At 36.0% G+C, this 24059-nt stretch overlaps 1 protein-coding gene across 3 annotated transcripts; it reads right to left on the bottom strand.

Moving 5' to 3' along the window:
- Positions 1-2959: 2959 nt before the first annotated feature.
- On the bottom strand, positions 2960-13768 carry LOC141436261 (tissue-type plasminogen activator-like). Of its 3 annotated transcripts, XM_074099165.1 has the most exons (6): positions 13436-13768; positions 10681-10916; positions 9318-9495; positions 6028-6144; positions 5131-5256; positions 2960-3526 (listed from the first exon to the last, which is right to left on the bottom strand). In XM_074099165.1, exons 1-6 carry the CDS (start codon positions 13577-13579, stop codon positions 3293-3295), a joined length of 1035 nt encoding a protein of 344 aa, XP_073955266.1. In that variant the 5' UTR covers positions 13580-13768; the 3' UTR covers positions 2960-3292. The 3 variants fall into 3 exon arrangements, with proteins under 3 accessions (XP_073955266.1, XP_073955267.1, XP_073955268.1); XM_074099166.1 differs by lacking the exon at positions 5131-5256; XM_074099167.1 differs by lacking the exon at positions 13436-13768 and having other exon boundaries at positions 9318-9503; positions 10681-10774.
- Between the last annotated feature and the right edge of the window lie 10291 nt (positions 13769-24059).

Here is a 24059-nt window from a genome sequence, read left to right as displayed (position 1 = left end):
CTCAATTGGTTGAGTAATTTTGGGAAAAAAAAACACCTGAGCGCATTGGCGTATCTAGGGTTATTTTTCAGGGGGGGGGCCTGGATTTTACCCCCCTCTATATACGTGTATGCCTGAGACAGACACGCGAGCGATCCTATAACGGTTCCATTTTTCCTTGTGAAGTACAGAACCCTTAAAACGAGGTTACAATTATAAATTTCTTTTTTCGCTGCTAGGTCATGTTAGGGTGCTTTTGAAGTCGTAATTAAAATATATTTTTTATCATTTTTTTTTAGATATCTGTAACATAAAATAACCTCTGTAACAATAATAATATCTGTAAAATAAGGAATTTATCAGAGAATAGTGGAACAGGCACAAATGCAAGTTTTTCCTTCAGTTTGTCTGATTGAATTAACTACTTAACTGCAATGCAATTAATTGAATTAGGCGTTAGTTTGCGAATGCCCACTTCCACGAAAAAAATAAGTATTATGATGGTATTTGTTGCCGCCGATCAGAAAATAGTTTTGGTTCTTGAATTATAAATTATAATACAGTTAACAATATTAGCCAAAACAGTATCACAAGTTTCGATCGGCTTTTCTAGTTTATCTCAAATAAATAAATTACCTATTCATTCCTCTATAAAATAAACTAATTGCGCTACAAACATGGGGAACAACTCTCAGGCTACCCACAGAAGGAGCAAACAGTAATTTGCATAATTCTATAGAACCGTAAGCTTTGCTAATATTTACTGGCATTTATCATCCAGGCCGGGATCCAGGAAGTTATTTGTAAACGAAAGCAAGAAAGAGAGCAAAGACAATTTTTATTTATATATTCGATGTTTAAAAAGTCCACTATCTAACTAGTGGTTCCTGAGGTAAATTGTTAGAATTACAGTCGAGTTCATAAAATTGTGAGCAAAAATTTGATCAAATAGATCTGAACGCGCTTCTACGCCGTTAACAATAGAGTCGTGTTTAGATATTGTTGATCAAATTTTCGCTCACAAGTTTATGAACTCGACTGTACAACTAAATCATCGTGTCAATAAGTAGATATGGTAAATTTTTTCGTTGTGAATTATTACAAAAAAATTGGTTGGTTCCTTTGAAAATGCATCAAATGAGGAAATGGGGAATTGTATAAACAAGAGACCGCGGATCGACGCGGATCGGCAAGCGCGGCGTAGGACGTCCACTAACGAGATGGATAGATGACCTAGTTAAAGGCGCAGGTTTACGGTGGATGCAGGCCGCTACCAACCGAAGTAACTGGAGGTCTATGGGGGAGGCCTATGTCCAGTGGACTGGAAGGCTTATTCTTAATTAACTTCAAAAGAAAAACTCAGGAGTTTAATTTCACATACCATATGTATATGGTGTTCCGAAAGGGATCCCAGAAAATCTTTTTCATTTAAAAAAGACTTGCTTAGATTTCATCAAACAATATTACTCAAAATAGTTACCCGTCCAAAACCCGTGAATTTCAATTCCTAAAACTTTCTGTGTCGAGTTTAAAACATAAACTAAATTGCACAAATTTCCAACTCGGTACAAAAATAGGCTTTTCGGCTGGATTTGTTTGCAGAATTTTGAGGGTTCATGAATATATTCACGGGTTCACACCCGCGTGAGTGGGATCGCAGACTCGAGCTCCGGGGAAAATCAGACCCTAACTACGAAGTGCAAAATCCGAACTTCGTAGGTTGCCGGTTCCGCTGACGCCTATATTGTTTAATACGAGAATGAGAGGGACGGTACGACACGAACTTCGATTTTAGAATATCGTAGTAACCTTCAGGTCGAGCTCAGTCGTTAGATGGTGGGAAATTTTGAGGAGTCTGTTTTTATTCATGAAAAAACCGGCCAAGTGCGTGTCGGACACATCCAACTGTTTACAAGCAAGTGTGATGAAAAATAAATTAAAACAGTTAAGCGTAAAAACCGTCGCCACCATTTGATTACCCCTGCATCAACTTTTAAACCGCACTCAATGTGTGCACTAAATGAACATCCAGGGGTCGAGCACAATGGGCATGAATTGCCTCGGTTAGAACGTTCAACGATTTATAGTTTCCACTTAAAATAGGTGTGACATTTTGTGCCCATTTGCTACCCCATGAGATACTTAGTCCCCGAAACGTTCATATTATTATGAGGCTCGCTGAATTTGTGAATGGCGCTTGTTAAGTGATTAAATGAGTGTTGACTGACGGGAAACGAGATAAAGTGAATAAAGGTGGGCCGAATATGTCCAACAATTTATTAAGATTGAATAAAACTAAATTGTTAAATACTGTCCAGGGACTATCATAAAATGACTATTAGATCTTAAGTTTGTTTCAGAGAAAATATTTTTATTGATGTAAAAATGAAAAAAAAAGTAAAGCTTGTAGTGGAATAAAATAAATATAGACATAATATATAAAGACTGTACACGACAAAATGGGGCATGCATGATCTCGTGTATCTTTGTAATGAATGCTAATTTTGAAGTAGTACTTTTAAGTAATTAGTGGTTATAAAAGTACATAATAAAAAATATAATAATAATAAAAATAACCTAACCGTAAAAAACATTTTTAATACAAGCTTTTTTGTTGACTGTACTTTTTGTTGACAGTACTTGCATTGTCACCCACCGTAACCGTTGAAGAGTTCCTTCCTGCGGAGATGATCCTGGCTGGACTACCAGGATGTCACTACTAGATTATTGTAATGTCACGCGATTTACATAAGTATTCCAAATTTCAAGTCAATCTGACTACTGGAAGTTGGTCAAAAACTTGCAAGATTTGATTACAGACAGACAGACAGGCAGACAGACAGACAGACAATGGGACGGGTGAAAATAAATAAAAGCTTGTAAAAATAGGGCGTCTCGGTCGATTTTAGCTTACATATTTCACTGGCCTAAATTATTTAGTACAACATCTTCTTACGTTATTTACTTGTTTTATAAATACTCGTATATAGGTAAGGTCCAACATAGATTACTCCTGCTCGTGCTGAAGTACAGTCACCAGCATTAATATCTGCCACAGCGGAGCGTGCAAAAACATCTGACACGTCCTTCCGGCCCTAAATTAGAGTCGTATCAGATATTTATGCACGCTTGTTGTGTCAGATATTGGTGCTGGTGACTATACCTTCAAACAGATCATTCTACTCTTTTAAATAGTTTACAAGACGTACTTTTGTACGTATTTGCTGTTCTCAAACATATGCAAAACATAGTTTAACCCGTGTATACATCCAATAATTTAACTAGAATTGAAGCAATTAGAAAAAACACGTCATTAAAGCAGCTGCAGTCTGATATAATTTGTCATAAAGATACACAAGCATGAATACTTCACATTTAAGATGTGTACGTTACTATGACCTTTGATGAATTGATTGTAACTAGAGACTCTTGTGAAGAGGGTCCCTGTTTTACCCTTGGTGCCAGGTATTTTCTGAACGCCGCAAGCAAGGCCGACGAGTATGGCGGTTCCGTCAATCGTACACACCAGCGGGGCTCCGGGTATATCCTGTTACCAAAATAAACAATGTTTTGACAAAAAACTTGACTTGGATGTAGTATTGCTTAGAGTAAATAAATAATAAATAAATATCACGGGACAATTCACACCAATTGACCTACTCCCAAAGTAAGCTTAGCAAAGCTTGTGTTATGGGTACTAAGCAACGGATAAATATAATTATATAGATAGATACACATACTTAAATACATAATATTATTAAACACCCAAGACCCGAGAACAAACATTCGTATTTTTCATACAAATATCTGCCCCGACACGGGAATCGAACCCGGGACCTCAAGCTTCGTAGTCAGGTTCTCTAACCACTAGGCCATCTGGTCGTCTAGTAAGAAAGTAGGGAAGATCATTAGATTGCCGGATAGCTGAGTTAAGCCCGGTTTAGACCTGCAAGTCGCTTTACATTGCGAGACCGTAAAACGAACAAGTTTAAAGTGATCAATCGACATGCGCCGCCATGTGATGGAACTTGCACAATTTTTCTTTAAAGTCCAAACTGGGCTTTAGAGAACCTGACTACGAAGCTTGATGTCCGGGTTTGATCCCCGGTCAGGGCTGATTATTATGTATGATAATGATTCATAATGAATATTTGCTCTCGAGTCTTGAGTATTTAACATGTATTTATCCATACAAGTAGGCATGATTCCGTGTCTAGTACTCATAAAATTAGCTTTGCTTATTTGAAGACTAAGCCACTTGGTGTGAAATGTCCTATTAAATTTATACTAAAAATATGCCAGGTATATATACTGAGCGACAAAAAATCTGGCGGTCAAATGTATGCAAAAATAGGTTATTTTGTATGGAGAGTGGGCCAAATTTAATGCCGCTGAGTATCTCCCTGCGGCCCACCATATGACATAATATGACATCGAAATTTAAAACTTAATGTCTCATAGATAAAGTTGAATTTATCGTTTTTGTAAATTTGAATGAAACAGAAAAAATGACACTTTATTCCTTTTTCAAAAGATATAACTTCTATTGCTAATAATATGTACTAGTATTATCACTTTGAGCCCCAGGAGGGTATATATAAAAAAAGGTTAGATAAATGCAATAGCATTATTTAGACAGCCAATTTATATTATAGGTACAAAAGTATCGACGGGTCGAAAGTAAAATTGTTTGCTCTGTAGGCTTATCCAAACCCAATCGTAAATTTGTACATAATGTGAATAATTTTATTGATTTATTCTTGAAATGCCCAAAAACAGATTGATGTTCTTTGATTATAAACATTTTGATGCAAATAATTAAACAAGTTAGTTTAGAGCCTCGATATATATGCGCCAGAGAAAACAAACCGAGTTTCGTTACACTTTTATGTTTGTACTCTATTAGTTAATTAATCTATTACTTACTTTCTGCACTTATACTTGCATCACACAAAGTCTTAGATAATTAAAGACAATTAAAAATAATTTAATATAATAAAAGTCTTTAATTATCTAAGCATGAAGTAAATCGAAATAATTTTGTATCCGGAACCTTTTAACGCACTAATGAAGAAAGTGATTGGGGCATTTATTGTGAAAAGGTAGAGCTCACGGTGGTTGACCTACATAATAATAAAATTGTAATCGTACCAGGTGTGCACCAGTAACATCAAACTCGGTACAAATAAAATTCTTCATGTCCTTATGACTTTGTTCGCTGCACTGTAAACTCTTAATGAGCCTGATATCAGTCATCTTTAAATTTAAATTAAACAACTGTAAAGTTAATAATATTAATGAATAAACAAAAATCCAAACATGTACACAGTAATAACAAACTGTTAGAAAACCGCACGAGCAAACCATTACAAGCCTGCTTAACGCATTTTTGATTACTTTTTTTGTATTTACATAACTATTTCTCTCAATTTAATGGATAACAACATCATGTCTCTTTCTCTTTTTAACTGTAATTTTCGTATCTTTAATATTATGTACAAGAAAGAGTTACAATACAATTCAATACAATACATTATAAGAAAGAAAGATCTATGTCTCTTAGTACTTACCTTAACTTTAAGTTGTACAAAAATCTCAAAAAGATATAATATTAATATACCCTTAACACATCAAAACAATAAAACAACAACTGAAGACGTAGGTAATGTTTTGCAGTACGTAGGTAGGTATCATTTGGTTAGAAATTACTTAAAAACATCTCAATTTCCTCATTTATATTTAGTACAACATACCAATAAACTATTTTTAAAACCACGGCTTCATAATAAGTTGACTCGTAATACGTACTGTCAAAATTTCAGCCTTAAAATTCAGTAATCAACTAATCACTATTTAATATTCACTTAAATAGAATAGGTACATTCCAAGATCCAAAAAAAAAAAAAATTTAAACCCGTGTATAATAAAAAAACCGTGTTTTTAAACTTACAGCATTGGTTCTAACCATTGCTTGCTAAAATAGCACATTTGCTACCAGAGAAGTCAAAAGGATAAGATCTTTATGTTAATTTTCGATTACCAACTTACCTTGGAAATGCTTCTGTCAAATCCGGACACTCGACACAAAATAGAACCGTATTTCTTATGAGTCGATTCTATTTTAATTGTTTTAACTAACTTGGTAAAACTGAACGTCAAAGTACGCTAAAAGTGGAAAAAGTATGTTTAAATAGAACAGAGACCCGCCTTACGCAGCGCTGCTCTATTAAATGACAAGAAACAAGCAGGCAGTGCGAGAAGTTTCCCTGCCGGCCGCGCGGCCCCGTTATTTATCCGTTTGGGATATTGCTGTCTTTATCGCTCGTGACATAAGCGCCCGCAGCCCCCCCCCATGCCTTCTGCAACGACGTCCGTAATTTATATCGAGATAGCTGTAGTAGGCTTTTCAAGATTTGGGCGGTTGAATTTTGGGTTTCGTTGTCCTCATATTATACGAAAAGTATAGCACTGAAATCGATGATATTTTACAATCAAGATATTCATTATATTTTCTATGTTTGTGGTTTTTTCGATTTTGGTAAAAATGCTTTATTAGTCTGTAATTCTCGTGCAAAGTTGACATCTTTTTTTTTACCGACTTTTGAGCTCCTGTAATTCTGATGTAATATATCAACATTTACATGAAAATCTGAAAAACCACAGGCACAGATAATTACGTTTAGTCCATACTTACAAAATTTCATCTATTTCTGTTGCCTAGTTTTCAAATGAGACCGGGACTACGTTTGTATGGAGAATGGAACGAAGAGACTTCTCTTAAAGCTGCGTTTCCACCAATAATGTACGAGGCCGTGTTGCGAGGAATGTGTTTTTTAAGAACCAATAGAAACGCTTCATTTACCTCGTCTCGCACAGCACATCTCTGGTGGGAACAGCTGAGCGTAGCTGTGGCAGACTTATGCTTATTTAAACTATACTGATTCATTACTGCGCTGAATTTATACTTTTTATTATTATTATGGCAAATCTATTATGCAAAATAAGGGACACTCAGGATTAGCATTCAATTCAATTCAATATTCATGTATAACAATTGAAGTACATAATTATAATTATTAGTAGGCGCTTTATTTAATCTATATTACGTGTTATATCTAGGTATATAGTAGTGATGTAACAAATATTCGCATTCGCATTCGCATCCGCGAATATTCGCATGTTTTTGCATATTCGCATTCGAATATGAATATCAGAAAAAAATACAATTATTAGATAATAGTGGTTAATAAAATCAATATACATTCATTTTTTACCCGACTGCCTGAAGGAGGGTTATTTTTTCGAGCGTATGTACTCGTATGTATGTATGTAATTTATTGAATCAGGCGTTACTTTGCGGAGGTCCATATCAATGAACTAAAAGAAACCGATGAACTAGAAGAAGAAGAAGAGTCAGACAGGTCGCAGTTTTAATGCTAGATTTAAAGAGCATGTTTCGGCATATAGGAATGACATCCTGATAAGTCGAATTTTGCCAAACATTTGTTGGAATTAAATCATTCTTTCTCGAACTCAGATTCGTATGAAGTGTTACATTATTGTAGCAAGGGGTTTCGTCTCGATGTTTTAGAATGCATGGAGATAATTAGATACAACAGTATGGGGTCTATTATTATTATTTTAGTCATAGTACTAAGAATACTTGTATCATCTTCTGTACACTTGTTTCTGTTTGTTCTCCAAATAAATAAATAAATTATTAATGAGCAGGTAAATTAAGTTTCATCTCCCTTGCTACGGCTTGGATCCAATTTCAGCAATGGTAGAGTTATAAAAAACATGCCATGACAGTAAATAAATACAAATCAAGGTAGTTTTGAAGGACGGTTAAAATTTATTAATATTTTGTGGGTAGTTTTGTTTTATTTCATAAAATATATGTGGGTACTTGGGGAGTTACAGTGACAAATTAAAAGGGTGGTTGTGGTTCATTAGTCTAACACAACTGGTAGCATGGTGTACGGTTGTGTCACTCTGAAGATGAGCTCTGGTTGAGTTCGAAACGCGTCAGTGTAAGGTGGTGGTGGTGATAGATGGGTTTGTGTGATTTGTGTGTGTGTTCTTACAGTGTGGAGGTGGAGGAACTGCATGAACACGCATATTTTGCATAAGCTTAGCTATCGTAAGGTCGCGGGTGAGCAAGGAAATTCTTTTAGTTCATTGTATGTACGAGTATGTATGTGGGTATGTATGTCCATTTCTTTGGTCCTCGCTGCAGCCTAAACGGCTAGACGGATTTTACCATATGAGGTATCATTGGATTCGTCATAACTGTCTGAGTGCCATAGGCTATACAATATTTCAATATGGCGTCTGCGAAAAAAAATATGGCGGAGGAATGAAAAAAAGAAATTGTATTGTAACAATATTTTTATAATATTTTTTATAATATTTTTTGTATTGTGTCAAATGAAAGCTAATAATTAGGCCATTCTAAATATATGGCTTATAATACTATTGATTAGTGTTAACTGACGGTTAAATGTGATGCCGTCTCCGTTTATTCAAACAAAACAAATAGAGACGGCATCATATTTAACCGACAGTTAACACTAATCAATGGATGGTGAAACAGCCCCTTAATCTACTGTTTTTACATAAATATCAAAAAAGTGTAAAATATAACATTTAATTAAAAAAAACAAAAATTCGACTGCCAAAACTAAAAGAAAGAAAATAAGTCTAGTGGTCTAGAAGTCTGTTAAGTAGCTAATTTAAAGTTCAACAGTCGAGATCCATTTAAATCGTAACGCTCAAAAAGTCTTAGTAATGGGTCCCGACTGTTTAACTTTAAATTAGCTACTTAACAGACTTCTAGACCACTAGACTTATTTTCTTTCTTTTAGTTTTGGCATTCGGGTTTTTATTTTTTTTTATTTAATGTTTTATTTTTTATAAGAAAAAACAACTTAACCTCGTAATCAGGTTATCAGTATTCACTTAATCATTTGGTATTATTTATTGATTTACTTTGCGATGCGTTCGTATAAACTCGGTAATTCTCGGAACAAAACAATACCACTACTTGCAATCGGATAAAAATAGATACGGAACGCACCTCGTTCGAACGAGACTACCAAAGACAATTGATCACAAAACGAAAAACCGAATATTCGCATTCGCATTCGCGAATGTCGGTAGCAGATATTTGCATTCAAATAATGACATTCGTTACATCATTATTACATACTATACAATTGGCTCAACTTTAATAAACACCTTCTACAGCAAGACTATATTGATCATTAACTAGAATAGAATACCTAAACTAAGATAAATAAGTAGGCTGTATTTTAGGCAACTTGATTGCAACATACCACCACAGCGATATCACCAATGGGAAATTCGTTCCTATATCCGTAATTCTCGGGCACAATAACGGATTTTAATAGTCTCCATTGCGCGTACTCGCTCTGTTCATTGGGCTTGTACCCTCGGCTATCCAAAAATCCACCAACTGCATACGTATTAGTCAATGAATTCACCCCTTGTGTTCTATAGTCCTCAGAAAAAACAACACAAAAATATTATAGGGCGTATGTCGCAGGGTGCAGGGCCGGCAAAAGCCGTGGTGGTCTAGTGGTTTGGCCTATCGCCCCTCAACCTGGGTCCTGTGTTCAAATCCCGGCTGGCACCTTTGAGTTTTCGAAAGTCGTGTGCGAAATTACATTTGAAATTTACCATGAGCTTTACAGTGAAGGAAATATCGTGTGAAAATCTGTGCAAACAAAATTCAATAGTGTATGAAGTTCCCAATCCGCAGTGGGCCCGCGTGGGAACAACGGCCCAAGCCCTCTCATTCTGAGAGGAGGCCTGTGCCCAGCAGCCCCCCCTCCCTTTAAAAGCTAAACTGTTAAACAATATATATTTTTTTTATACGACCGGAAGGCAAACGAGCAAGTGGGTCTCCCGATGGCAAGAGGTCACCATCGCCCATAAACATCTGCAACACCAGGGGTATCGCAAACGCGCCGCCAACCCAGAGGCCTAAGATGGGATACCTCACGTGCCAGTAATTTCACCGGCTGTCTCACTCTCCACACCGAAACACAACAATGCAAGCACCGCTGCTTCACGGCAGGATTAGCGAGCAAGATGGTGGTAGCAATCCGGGCGGACCTTGCACAAGGTCCTACCACCTGCAGTCATATCAAATTAACAAAGGAAATTATAACTACTAAGATTTCTTGAGAATTATTAGTACCTTATGGGGATGACCTTCGATCTGAATTCCTTAGTTTTCTAATGTTTCAAGCAATATAGTATCCCATATTTACTTTTAAATTCATTGTCTTTGAGATATTTGGCATCAAACTTTTGTGTTAATTAGTTTCAAATGAAAACCCTCGACACGTTTTTAGAGACGTCAAAGACGAACCCAAATATGTAGATTTTGTATATTATGTGAGATCTTTCACGTCAATAGAGATACGAAATAAGTGTCTTTTCAGACAATGTTTAAAAAAATCATACTAAATAAAGTATTCGTTTTTTTTCAAAATCCCGTAGACAAAAACGGAGATAAAAGATTGGAGAAGCCGTAGCCGTTTGACTTATAATTCTATCTGTAATGCAATGGTAGAAGATACCTATCCAATCCTGGGCGTATCGCGAATCCGACACGCTCTCGTGTTTTATTTTACACTAGAATCATATAATAGTTAAAAATTAAAAACTTACCTTCCGCAACATTTGTCACAATAATCCGGAGCTTTGATGAAACAGTAAGCGGCAGATAGAACTTTGTTGTTGGATATTAAAACACCTACGCAAAAAACAATATACACCGGACGAGGCCTAACGCGCCTCTGATTACCACGGGGTAATGCTCTTCGGCTTACTGTGTCGACTGTTTTATGGTTATCGTATTTGTACACAGATTGTTGAGGTCCTTGTTCTGGTTTCCATAAAGTAACCTAAGTGACCAAAAATGTTGTATAGATGTAGTACAGTCGCCATAAGATATTTCGGAGTGGCCAAGGTGGTCAAAATATCGGCACATGCACTCTATTATTAACATATCGAATATACAAACTGAAATATAGATGCATCGAAAAACCAGAAAAATAAGACCAGCACTGGGAATCCAACCCAGGCCCTTGGCATTCCGTGCCACGTGCTATACAACTACACCACCACTGGATAGTGATACAGACACGTATTTCTCCTATGCACCACATATCTCAGCTTGTTTGTTTTCTCTTATTTACTCACTTAAGCAGCGACACTAGTGACATCTATGCTGTAGCCCTCATCGAGAAACTTTCAGTACCCCATTGGAACTAACCGCTCACCCTGACAAGAGATGTCGTTATTAAGCAATCAAATTAAGATTGCTGTTTTGGAATCTTTTTGTATTTTTTATTTCAATTTGGTAACTTTTACGGTCATCCCGTAAAACCCATATCGAAAATACAAACTGAAGTATAGTTGCATAGAAAAACCAGAAAAATAACCAGCGCTGGGAATCGAACCCAGGCCAGGTGGTTTTTCTATGCATCTATATTTCAGTTTGTAATTTCAATATGGGTTTTACGGGATGACCGTAAAAGTAACAAAAAGTTTGGAATTGAAATAAAAATACAAAAAGATTCCAAAACACCAAACTTAACTCTATTATTAAGGTATTAGAGTTCATGTATCGATATTTAATATCACCTTGGCCGCTCTGAAATATCTGATGGTGATTGAACATAATAGTTTTCCATCTGAAAAAGTCGGATCTCCATCGGAATACGACGGCAGCCGAAGTGTCAATCAATTATTGTGATAACAGGTTCCCTTTCCCATGAGGCACATGTGCCTCATGCTTGACTTTACTGGTACGTTGAGGCATATGACTAATTGACTATTTCTCAAAAAGTAAGTAATATTGTATTTAAATATATACTCGTACAAAACCTTGAGGTAAAGGTGATTAAAAAGTCAAATAATCTTTACTTTTGTATCCAATAGAAAGTTTCGATGTAGTTATAAAATAACGATTTTTTCCTCACAACATTTCATGACGTTTTCCTGACGTTTTTATGCAGTTTATGCTTTATGATCTCGTCCTTAGGGTTAATAATTTCTTGACAAAACTGATTTCTTGTCAATTTCGTGACGGGACAACTTTTTGAGAAATAACCATATGTGCCTAATGAGCAGTGATGTAAATAATGCAGTTTTTCTTTCGGTAAATAATGAATTTTATTACATGTTATATTATATTACTTTTATTCTTAAACCACATTCAGATAACCTGAACGAACGTTTCTGTTGATATCGATCTAAAGATGAACTCTGGTTTAGTTTGAAATGCGTGAGTGTAGCGTGGATAGTTGATTTTGTGTGATTTGTGTGTGTTCTTATAGTGTGGAGGTGAACTGAACTCCACGATCACACATTTCTTGCATAAACGTAGCTGTTATGAGGTCGCGGGCGAGCAAAGTTATTGTTTTTAGTTATTCAATGATATGGGTTTTTTTCACCTTTTTTTTTAACCATAAAAAAAATTCGTGTTGGCCTAAGGCAGTGGTGCGAAATTACATTTGAAATTTACAAGCTTTACGGTGAAGGAAAACATCGTGAGGACACCTGCACACACCTGTGAAGTAATTCAATGGTTTGTGTGAAGTTCCCAATCCACACTGGGCCCGCGTGGAAACTACTGCCCAAGCCCTCTCATTCTGAGAGGAGGCCTGTGCCCAGCAGTGGAATGTAAATAGGCTGGGATGATTGATTGACATTGATATGGGACCTAAAACTAAGGCCGAGCACACACGGTGAAATGCAATTGCGACGAAACTGCAACTTCTAGTTACTTTTGAGTTTCATTTGAATTTATGCCATAGACTCCTTTGAAAGACCACACATGATGCAACCAGTTTGAAACCGGTTTGAACCGCGTGGCAAATCAGTCGCATTGAAACCGGCGCGCAGGAAACTCGTGTTTGCGTTTCATCGGCTAGACGTCTTTTTCAGTGCAATAAAATGACTGACCACGAAGATAAAACACATTTCATTTGTGTTGGAAGTTGATTTTTGCTCATATGATAACATCCATGAATTTTCTGTCAGTTTTTTGTAATTCTTTGGCAGCCACAAATATACGGCAGTTAATATTCTTCTCAATGTAGGGATGTGTACACTTCTTCGTTTACACCACCTTCTTTGTCAAAGATACAAATACAGAACCACAACTTCTTCATCACTTGAACTAGACATTTTGTAAACGTCTGTTCTCAAAACCGAAGTGATTATGAATATTTTTATCACATTGTGGTTGCGGCGTGTGTGGAAAACGATTGAAACTGGTTTCAAAACAAAAATTTCATAAGGGTTTCTTTGCAGTTGCGTTTCACCGTGTGTGCTGGGCCTAACACCTGATTCAATAAACTATTTAAAAATGAAATTCTTAACAGAAATATTATCATTTCTACAAAACTGTACCTACCACATAAGGCAAGTCGCCGAGTTTTGCATATTTTCCAGTCGGACGGTATACGGGGCGATCACTCCTGTTGTGATTACTGCAGAACTCAGGCAACAATAAAAACGTTGCTAAAAACATTGTTGTGTATTCGGAGATACAGCACATTACTGAAATTTCTTGGCGCCAATTGCCTTTAATGCCATAATTCAAAACATCTTCAAATATATAGAAGCAAAACACTGGAATTTAAAATGAATGAAATAACTATTTGCCAAAGTTTGCCAATGCCAAGTAGAAAATTTCAAAATATGTTGGCTGTAGTTCTGTAAATGAAATCAAGAAAACGCAAGCTTCTTGTGTAAACCGTGAAGGGAATGACAAAGGCTGTCACACACTAATGTCACCACTTGGTCACCACAGATTAACTACAAAAGTGGGTGTCGTCTGTGTCAAAATGATGGTTTTTAAAGAGTTCGACAACCAATGGATACAACCCTTTAAGAGCGCACAGAGTTTTTAGTTCATTTATTCCCTTCCTGCAGCATAATCTTTAGAAAATAAGCAACAACTACTAACATAATATGTGTCCCAATTACATGAAATAAATGATATCATTATTATTACTGTTAACTCATAATATGTAGTATATTGGAGCACTTATTGTATAAAATGATACACAGTAGAAAGACATTTCTAGTTTGTTCGATAGATATTGCGCAGCAGGTCATAAGTTTTTGAATAATAAGAAAAGTTGATGTTTTCTATCGGTATGTACCTACACGTTATATTATTCAAATATGTATATGTTTTAGTAATACGAGTTGTGTGAATGCGGCGATGAGATCCAAACCATGGAGCACACAATCGTTCGCAAGGGCGGCATTAGGCAGTTGTCTCACCGCCGGCGAGGAAACGATTGGCTATCGACTATTTTCTCGCTCAAGAAACGAACAAAAGATATAAGATCCTGTGTGAGTAAAAGGGACACATATATTAATAGTTGATCGCTGGCGGTTCACACTGCCGGCGAGAACTCGCTCTTACATCATTTGTCGCAGCGACAAGAGCTATAAGACTCGCTGAGCTATAAGACTAGCTCAGCGATACTCGCTCAACGCTGTTAGCTTGGCGGCCGCCCGGCTTAAGCGAGTAGAGCGAGTAATCGCCCGTCGTGCTCGAACACTCGCTTCTCGCTGCTCGCCCACTCGTTTCTAGTTACTCGCTCTGCTCGCTTCACGCTCATCGTCGGCGGTGGGACAAGTGCCTTATGCTGATTTGGGCCCATGTCGTGACCGTGATACGTAATTTTTTAGTTTAATTCTATACCCATAGTATTTTGTGTAATTATTTCATGTATAAATGTTTTTTCTTTCTATCTTTCTAATCCATCGTTGCCCTCTGCACTCGTACTCGGGGCCGCTGGGGGACACCCTGAATGTTGACATTTAGCATGTTGTATCGTTGTTGTTTTGTATTCTGCAACTTTATATACAAACCTATTTTCAATGTATGCCATACGATAAAATAATAAATAAGTAATACAAAGAAAATACCCATGAATTTGCGCGTTCCGACTAACCTATCTTGAGCCGCTGCGCTCCATCCCTATCCTCCACCTACCCCCTCCCCCACTTTCCCTCATATCCACGTTGATTAGCGCTAAACCTCGGTAACCCCTTAACTTGCTCTTCCACTATCACAGTAACATTCTTTGTGTAAAATATTTTTTTTCTTGAAATGTATTGAGATAAAAGCGCAAAAGAATTCTTTATTTTCACTTCACAAATAAAACTCAAGTGACCTTTATTTTTTTTTAGCTGTATCTGTGTCTAATATTATATTTAATGATTTGCTGATATACATTTTCAAAATTTAGTAAACACTAAAGTTTGATCAAAACTTCAAACGTTTTTTTAACTTAAAATAAAAAGATAACTTGGTTCAAACGAAGCTACCGAGTTGCAGAAATTTAAAGGTAGCATGGGGAAAAGCCACTTCTTTATCTGCAGTTACTTATCTGTTAGCAAGTTCGAATGACGTTTGCTGTGTTCCCCGTGGGTTACATTGCGCCTCTTGCAAAAATGCCCTGACTCTCTGTCTCTGCCTGACTTAATCTGTCTGTTACCTCTTCATGCATATTTTATATTTATATTAAATATTCTCAGCAGAGCAAATTGCAGGCAAAAACGAATCATAATCATCATCATCATCTCAGCCGTAGGACGTCCACTTGGACAAAGGCCTCGCCTCATAGACCTCCAGTTGCTTCGGTCGAATATATTAAGCAGAAAAATGTTCTGTTTTTACTTTTCAATATTCGTTTATTTTACTGTTTTCTCGGTTCCGACAATTTTTTTTGGAATATACGCGTCGCGAAGTGACTTTAGTATCTAGAAACGAAAGAGTGATATTATAATTATATCACAGCCAAAGAATATATGTATGTTTGTATGTAAACTCTTTGGTTACTCTTTCTTTATTTTATTTCTTCCAAAGTCATTTTATCAGAGTTCCATTTTCTACATAACCCCGCTGTTTTTCTGTTTGCTTACAATATCGATACCGTTCGATCCAATATGTTAATGGCGGGAGCGAGCGTGTAGGCTGCAATATTATGTGGATTGTATGAGTATGTCATCGATTAAATGTACGTGAATTACGACGTGTGACGATTAAATGTATGAAATTTGACATGATGATTTGGTTTATGGTTAGTTTTTTTTTTATTCACGGTAACTTGCCAGTGGCACGATCACTTTTTATACTTTTATGCCAAGCAACACTTGAAATGAATGGAAAATGCTTTATTTAGGACTAAACATAGCATAGGCAAAATTTAATATTCTTTGTTAACAAAATATGGATACTAAGTTTTGTTTTTGAACGATTAGTAACTGAATAAAAATGTTGTGAAATCATTTCAATATAATGTTGGTAATACTGTATTTATTCAAAGTAGAGGTTAGGAATCCTACATTTAAAAAGTCAAAGGAAGGTCACTGAAATGTTATCATGAATTTCAAATTAGATTTCAAAACAATTTAAAAGCATCCATAAGTGTGCTTTTATGAGCCATAGACATAGACTTTTTTGTGCGTCCAGCGTATGAATTCATAGCAGTGAATGTTAGTAGCCAGGCGGAGGCCACACCAGTGACAATGGGCACAAAAGCGGCTCGCCAGCCACACAAATCCACACAATACGCGGTTACTCCGGTGACCCGATAGCTTTCTATCTGAACTGAATACCGTCAAACACAGTAAAACAGTGGAACAGTGATTCTATACTTGATTAAGATTGGTTTTTTGGAATCTTTTTGTATTTTTTATTTCAATTCCAAATTTTTACTTTAACCAATCTTAATTTGATTGCTTAGAAACGATATCTCTTGTCCGGGTGAGCGGTTAGTTCCAAAGGAATGCCGAAAAAAGTTTGAGGGCTTACGGCATAGATGTCGCTAGCGTCGCTGCTTAAGTGACTAAGTAAGAAACACAAGCTGAGATATAAGGTGCATAGGGAAATTCGTGTCGGTACCGTTGACCATCAGTGGTGTAGCGGTATAGCACGCGGTACGGATTACCGAGGACCTGGGTTCGATTCCCAGTGATGGTCTTATTTTTCTGTTTTTTCTGTGCATCTATATTTCAGTTTGTATTATCAATTTCTATACTTGATATTTTCTTAAAGAGTTTCATACAAAACGGTCAAGTGCGAGACGTTTGTACCAGGAGATTGCAACCATTAATTCTACGCGGATAAGGAAAGAAAGAAAAAAATTATTGCCTCCAAAAAATAATTAAAAAATTCACACTAAACCTAACAGTAAGATCAGATCCCAAACAAGGCTAAACAATCTTAGGATCCGTAGTTGATACATTTACTATTATAACGTTATAACTTTTTAAACTTTCGTGATTTTCACTCATAGTCAAAATATCACAAACAGAAGTTATCGCTAAAACACACGAGTAATATTTACCTCGACGTACCACGTACTCGTGACCACGGCTACTGCAATATGGTCGAAGCTTCGAGGTCAATATTACTCGTGTTTTTTAACGTAATAAGTCCTGTTTTTAGTATTTTGACTATACCTATTTACTGTTCTAATGATGAAACGAAATAATACAAAACTAAAATAAAAAGATCAAAAATTGCTAAGATGTCATTGTATATTTTTACTAGCCGTTACCCGCGACTCCGACCGCGTAGAATACGATTATCGCTATCCAGCGGGAATTATGCCATTTTCCGGGATAAAACTATCCTATGTCCTTCCCCGGGATTTAAACTATCTGTATACCGAATTTCATCTAAATCGGTTCAGCGGTTTAGACATGATGGAGTAAAAAACAAACAAATAAACAAACAAACAGACTTACAAACTTTGGCATTTACAATATTAGTAGAATATAAATCCGTACTGGCCTCGTCTGAAAACCCAATCCCTCGTGTTCAGAGACGAGGCCTGTGCCCATTAGGATTGATAATAATATGATATTTTTAAAGATATTTTTGTTTTTAATTGTTAATTAGTTGTTCTGTAAATCTTTTATTATTCAATTAAACTGATGTACAGGCTAAGATCTACCTATCCGAAATAAAACGTGCTCAAATCTACATATCCGATTTGATTTCGAAAATGTTCACTAAGTATAATACTATGTTTGCTCTCGGGTCTTGGGTGTTTAATATGTATTTAAGTATGTATCTATATCTATATAATTATATTTATCCGTTGCTTAGTACCCATAACACAAGCTTTGCTAAGCTTACTTTGGGACTAGGTCAATTGGTGTGAATTGTCCCGTGATATTATTTATTTATTTATTTATTTTATAATACTACACTCAAGTTCACAAAACTCCACGAACAGTGGGGCACGCAAGTTCATTCAGTCATTACCGCGAACGGGCATTTTCCACTTTTATGCACAGAAATAACGAGTTCTCGAGTTGGGAACGAAACCCGTGAATTACACACCTGTATCGGTAACACATCGGTAACGGTAACACATTAACATTATCGGTAACACGATATTTGTTCTAAGAGCAGCAGAGTAGAAAATTAAATAAGGAGTTAGGTGATGGTAATATGTTCCATTTGACATGGTACAAACAGTCACATGACGAGATTGTTGAGCCATTTATCACTGCTTGTAATTTAGCCGTGTTATGCTAATCGGGTCTACCAATGACACTGTTTTTGAAGTCTGTACTACGAGTGTGTGTTTAGTTTAGTTTATTTATTCATTCTACATATAATACTACATTATAATTTACGTAACTGTTAGGTTACAAGAATTTATATTGCAATTGTCAAAGTATAAAGAAGAATTATAAATAAGATTAATAAAAATATAAAAGTAAAATTATAAGAATGTCATGATTCTGATCAAAAATAAGATTGGGTCTCCTCTATAGATCATTCTAATAAAAACACGGTAAAATTAACATTAAAATAGAATAAAGGCTAAAATTTCAATGATGAAAATGAATACATTTTATTTATATTTTGTATGAAGAGGTACCTATGTATGTATGTGTAGGGAAGTGTTTTATACCTACCTTATAATAGAGCAACCAGCCGACCCTTCTTGGACGGAGCACCGCGGGGGCTTAGACGGTACTCTACAGTCTCTCGCCATTGGATCTAAGAACTTACGTATAAACGCTTTTATTTTGTAACAATTGCATAGCAATGCAAAACGCGCAGAATAACGTCTACAGATTCTGATGTAGTACGCACTACTACGCACGCAATACTTGCTAATCATGCTATGGAATCACAAAGGAAGACTCGTCTGTATTATAATTCTGTATTGGAAAATTCGTTTTGCGATTTCCATGAGAGTTGCTTGCCCTGATTCTATTGTTGTTGTTCTCTACTTTCTGGGTTAACATTTGATGGGGCAATCAAAATATACAGTGTTGTGCGTAATAGGAACAATACATTAAAATAAAGGCATTTTACTTCAACAGTAAACCTATCCAGTCCGAGTCGTTTTAAGTTATTGAAATCAAGTTGGTTTTTGGTGGTGCTTACGAGTATTAAAATATTTTTGAAAAAAGTAACTACAATAGCAAAGTACCTACAGTAAAAAATGATTGGCATGGAGCCATGGAATCATGTCGCGATGTTAATATTTCAAATGTACCTAAAACTTTAGATTATTAAAACAGGTACTAGCTGTTACGGCAATCCTCCGTTTTAAGAAGAATACGTTTATTTATCGCTATACCTATCCTATGTCCTATGATCCTGATCCTATGTCCTGTCCAGAATATCAATCTTCAAACCAAATATAATCTCGAGCCCACGACCCCGTCTACTCGTGACCACGGCAACTGTAACGTTGCCGAAACGTCGAGGTAAATATTACTTGTGTAATAATAGCGTGATAAGTCCCGTTTGTGGTATTTTGACTATGAGTGAGAATCACGAAAGTTTAAAACGCAAATATAATCTAACTCAGTTTAATGGTTTAAGCGTAAAACGGTAACAAACAGGCAGACCGACAGTCAAACAATGTGCCTCAAAAACCTAAATTAAACGTATTTTTACGCCATTAACACAGGCTGTTCAGTATGTTGATAAAATTGCTTCCCATTTTAATATTCCCAACATTGTAATAGTGAGTTTTGTATCCACCGTTACGCCAGCTTTGACAATCACCAGAGCGTAATCGGAGGCGGAACCTTTGTGCGAAATTCAGCGATTTTCCCGAAACGTAACTTTTTGCGCAACGTATTCGTTACTGCGCACAATCGGAAGCGGCGGGGCGCTTCACGCTTCAAACTTCTTTTATCATTAATAAAAATCAGTCCAGGTGTGAGTTTTACTGACATGAACAGCGCTCAATATGGAACTGCTCGCTCTTGCAGTCTTGAGCAACTCGGTCATGACGATACCGGATGGAACGTTCAGTCATAAGGTCTATTTCGTTTTAAATCATGTTTTAGTTTTGACAATTTATAAGGAAAAGAAAAATAATTTAAATTGAAAATGTTATTTTCATTTTATTTAAAACTTTGACAACTTTCATATAAATTTTTGTAATTTGAAAATGACCTGTGCATTTTTTTTCTTCTTGGGGTTCATTTTGTCGATCAATGAAATGATCAATTTTCATAGTCTAAACATAGTATAGGTCTCACAGATGTTATTGAGAGCAAATGTTAGTATGCTCAGTTTATGTACTTTGGGATAATTTATTTTTGTTTATGTTCCGTCCATGTTAATGTTTATTCCTGAATTATTGGGCTCCAATATTTGTTTCTACCTAAATCAGTAGCTATTTGTACTCTGTCAACACATTTTCAAAATAAACAAGCTTGTTTTTTTTTAGGAAGATGAGATTCTCATTACGCAAATGTAAGGAAAATACATCTTAGACTAATCGCCTCAAGGAAACAGGGCTGTTCTAAGAAGCTTACAATGAAACAAAATGGCCGAACTGCTTGCTAAAATATTTGTCATTTATTTATTATTCTAATGTATAGGTTAAAAGTAGGATAAAAGGTTCAATTACACGGTTTGCGAGGACTACCACAGTTTTTGGCTGTAGCGTTCAAAGAAATCTTCCAGAAATATGCCACTGGATGTAAATAATAAATATGTGGCACATTTTTGACGACCCGAAACAAACGCAAGCTCATTAAAGTGTGAGTGTCCACGATTACATTTTTATTTTGATGTTTAAATAGGTGGAACACCTTAACCAACAGCGTACCTATTTAAAAAAAAAACTGTTAAAAATAATAAATCGATTTATTCCAGAAATCATGGCTTCGTATGGAAAACAAAATTAATAATAACTTAAATTACGTAGTCATGCATGAAAAATAATTGCATGCCAGAGTTAGTGTTGCGATTACCTGAGTATCAATTCAGTCTGTCATTCGTTTATAGCTACTAATGCCTTGAAAAGTTTTTTAACAAAGTAAAAATAGGGACATAGACGTGGCGTTGGTTTAGCTTAAATGTAGACCATTTTTTCCAAGGCAGATTAACTTATTCTTTGCTAGCTTGAAATATAATGAAAAGAGTTTGAAAGAATATTGAGTGTTGAAATCATTCATATTTTAAAATACATTTAGCAAATAATTCAATCTTCTAAAGGTATTACATTTACTTAAAGCTTATTGAATTTCAAAGCCAATCGAACGTAATTTTTTTGAGCTGTTAGTTGATTGTTTTCAGTCGCGTGATTTCTGCTGTATTCGGTTTTATACAAAATGAGTTTTACAGAAAACGGACTTTTGTATGAAAACAAAGTTATGCGGCTCCCAACCCAAAAAATGTTCGTTTGGCCTCACCCGTACTCGATTAATTAAGTATATTACGAGATTATAAATATTACCCTTGCGTTTAAGGAAACATATCATTTTATTGACGCAAAAGTCAAGCACCCACATATTTTATTCACACCATTCGTAAAAAATTAGACATAAAAATTGCAAGTAAGATTTTTCCGAGAACGCAAATAAACGTTGGTCATAAATAATATTATCATGAGGTAACACAGAGCCAGGGTGAAATATTGCCAACATTACCCTGATGCGGTAATGCACTCAACACGATGTAGGCATTTCTAGCAAATGTGGAGTTTTATTTTCAGCCTGGAGACGTGCAATATGGACGTCCAAATACGAGACGTTTTAACCTAATGCAAAACATTTGTTAAGGCGAACCGTGGCTTCGCATCATTAGGGTTTTTGCGTTAATTTTAAGAACATTGATTTTTGCAACTATGTGTTTTCAAAAAGAATTAGGTTTTTAGGATATATTTATACCCTGCCGAAGGAGCGTTATATGTTTCATTGGTCATCGCTGTAGCCTAAACGGCTGGATGGTTTTGAAAACAGCAAGGTCATACAAATTTTTGCAAAGTTCATGTTGTTTCTAATGTAAACAAACATTTTTGATGTAAACTTTTCATCAAACATGTGACTGTTACGATAAAGTTGCGTTCACATTTTATTTTTACTCATCACTAATGCTATAAAATCGATATTAAAAATTTATTTTGCTCAATCCATCACCCAATTTTTAACTGCTATTAGTTTTATAGCCTTTAAGCTTTCAAAATTGAAACGTTAAGCAGTACTAATTAACAATTAACCCTCCTTCTTCGCAGTCGGGTAAAAACAAAAACCTATGACAAAAACCGACGTTTACTTCCACTTAGATAAATTTGCAGCAAATATTCGTATAGTATGAATTTTTTCTTACACTTGCACAGGTTTCTTACAATATGTATACTCGTAAATATTATAGTGCAAAGAAGAAAAATCTTCAAAATCTTTAGGGTTAAACGTCTGTTTTCTTTTGCAAGCGTGCCATGTCTTACGCTTAAGTGCGCCCACTTGAGTAATGTGCACGTACACCTGGCACATCCAACGTTAAGTTACTCTCATAGAATTAAACATCTACACTGTACCAAATCTGTTCCAAACATTGAGTTTCCAAACATTGAACAAATTCTCAGTCTTAGCATGCAAGCAAATTTTTTGAGTCTACCTACCTACTATTTAATAGTGAATGATATTGTAACGGATAACTCACGTCTTAAATCGAGCTTAGCTCGACATGTTTCGGGCTACTTTTTTTATCATTTTTATTTGTGTGCTACCCTACATTAGACAGTGACAATATAAATGACGATAAAAATGCGGGTAGTTGTGCGCCGGTGTTAGTTTCGTCGGACAGACGCGCGAGCAGAGCGGTGGCGCGTCGTGCGCGTGTTGCGGTAGCCGCCGAGTCGCGTGCTCCCTTGAAGAAGAACTACGAAAAGCTCGAAAGACGTGAGTTATCAGTTACAATACCATTTGAGTCTCACGGTAAATAGTTTCATATTTAATAGTGAAGTTTTTTTTTATATACTGGCAACATAACTTAAACAACCTTATACCCTTATACTTACCACTTCATCCTCATGCCAATATAAAGAATTTGTTGAATTTAAGAAAAACCTTTCATGTTAACATAAGTACAAAAGGAATCTACAGCCAAACTTTTAACATTTTAACTATCTCAACAGTTTTTTGTGTGCGTTAATGAGTTGATCAACTCTTCAACTCATGTTATGTACTTATAAGTAGATTGATTGAAAGTCGAGTATGTAAGCAGAAGCGTGGAGAGAGAGCATAGGGCACAGTGCCCAATCAACATAAGTATAAACATCGCCGCACCACACATCACTTACCCTTATCTCCAAATTAAGTTTCACGGCAGCATTTTGAAGCCAAAGTATGTATCGTCTCACAACTTACGTACCGTTCCTGTACCTCCATTAATATCCCTACAAACCCATCCTATCAGAACTTCCCAAATAATCTCAACATCGCGTTCAATCCGAGATCTTTGTAGTTACATAACTTACTGAATTCGGAAAGTTAAATTGAAAGTGAACAACTCACTCCTATTCAACAACTTACGCAAATACGGAAATCGTATGAAATTTTTATCTCTATCCCTTCCAGAGTAGTACGGGTTGAGAGAGACGTAAGATTGGGTTGGGATGGGTGGAGGTTGCATCGGAGGGTTTGCCGACGTCGATTGATGAGTGGAGCCATTCCAGTTTGCACTTCACTACTCCTCGTCCACACGTTCTCCGGGCATTTAGGCGGCCAATCTATAATTC

Source organism: Choristoneura fumiferana, chromosome 16 (genome assembly GCF_025370935.1).
Source record: "Choristoneura fumiferana chromosome 16, NRCan_CFum_1, whole genome shotgun sequence".
NCBI classification, from domain to species: domain Eukaryota; kingdom Metazoa; phylum Arthropoda; class Insecta; order Lepidoptera; family Tortricidae; genus Choristoneura; species Choristoneura fumiferana.
The sequence above is the reverse complement of the archived record's forward strand: the minus strand, read 5'-3'. Positions and strand labels throughout refer to the sequence as shown.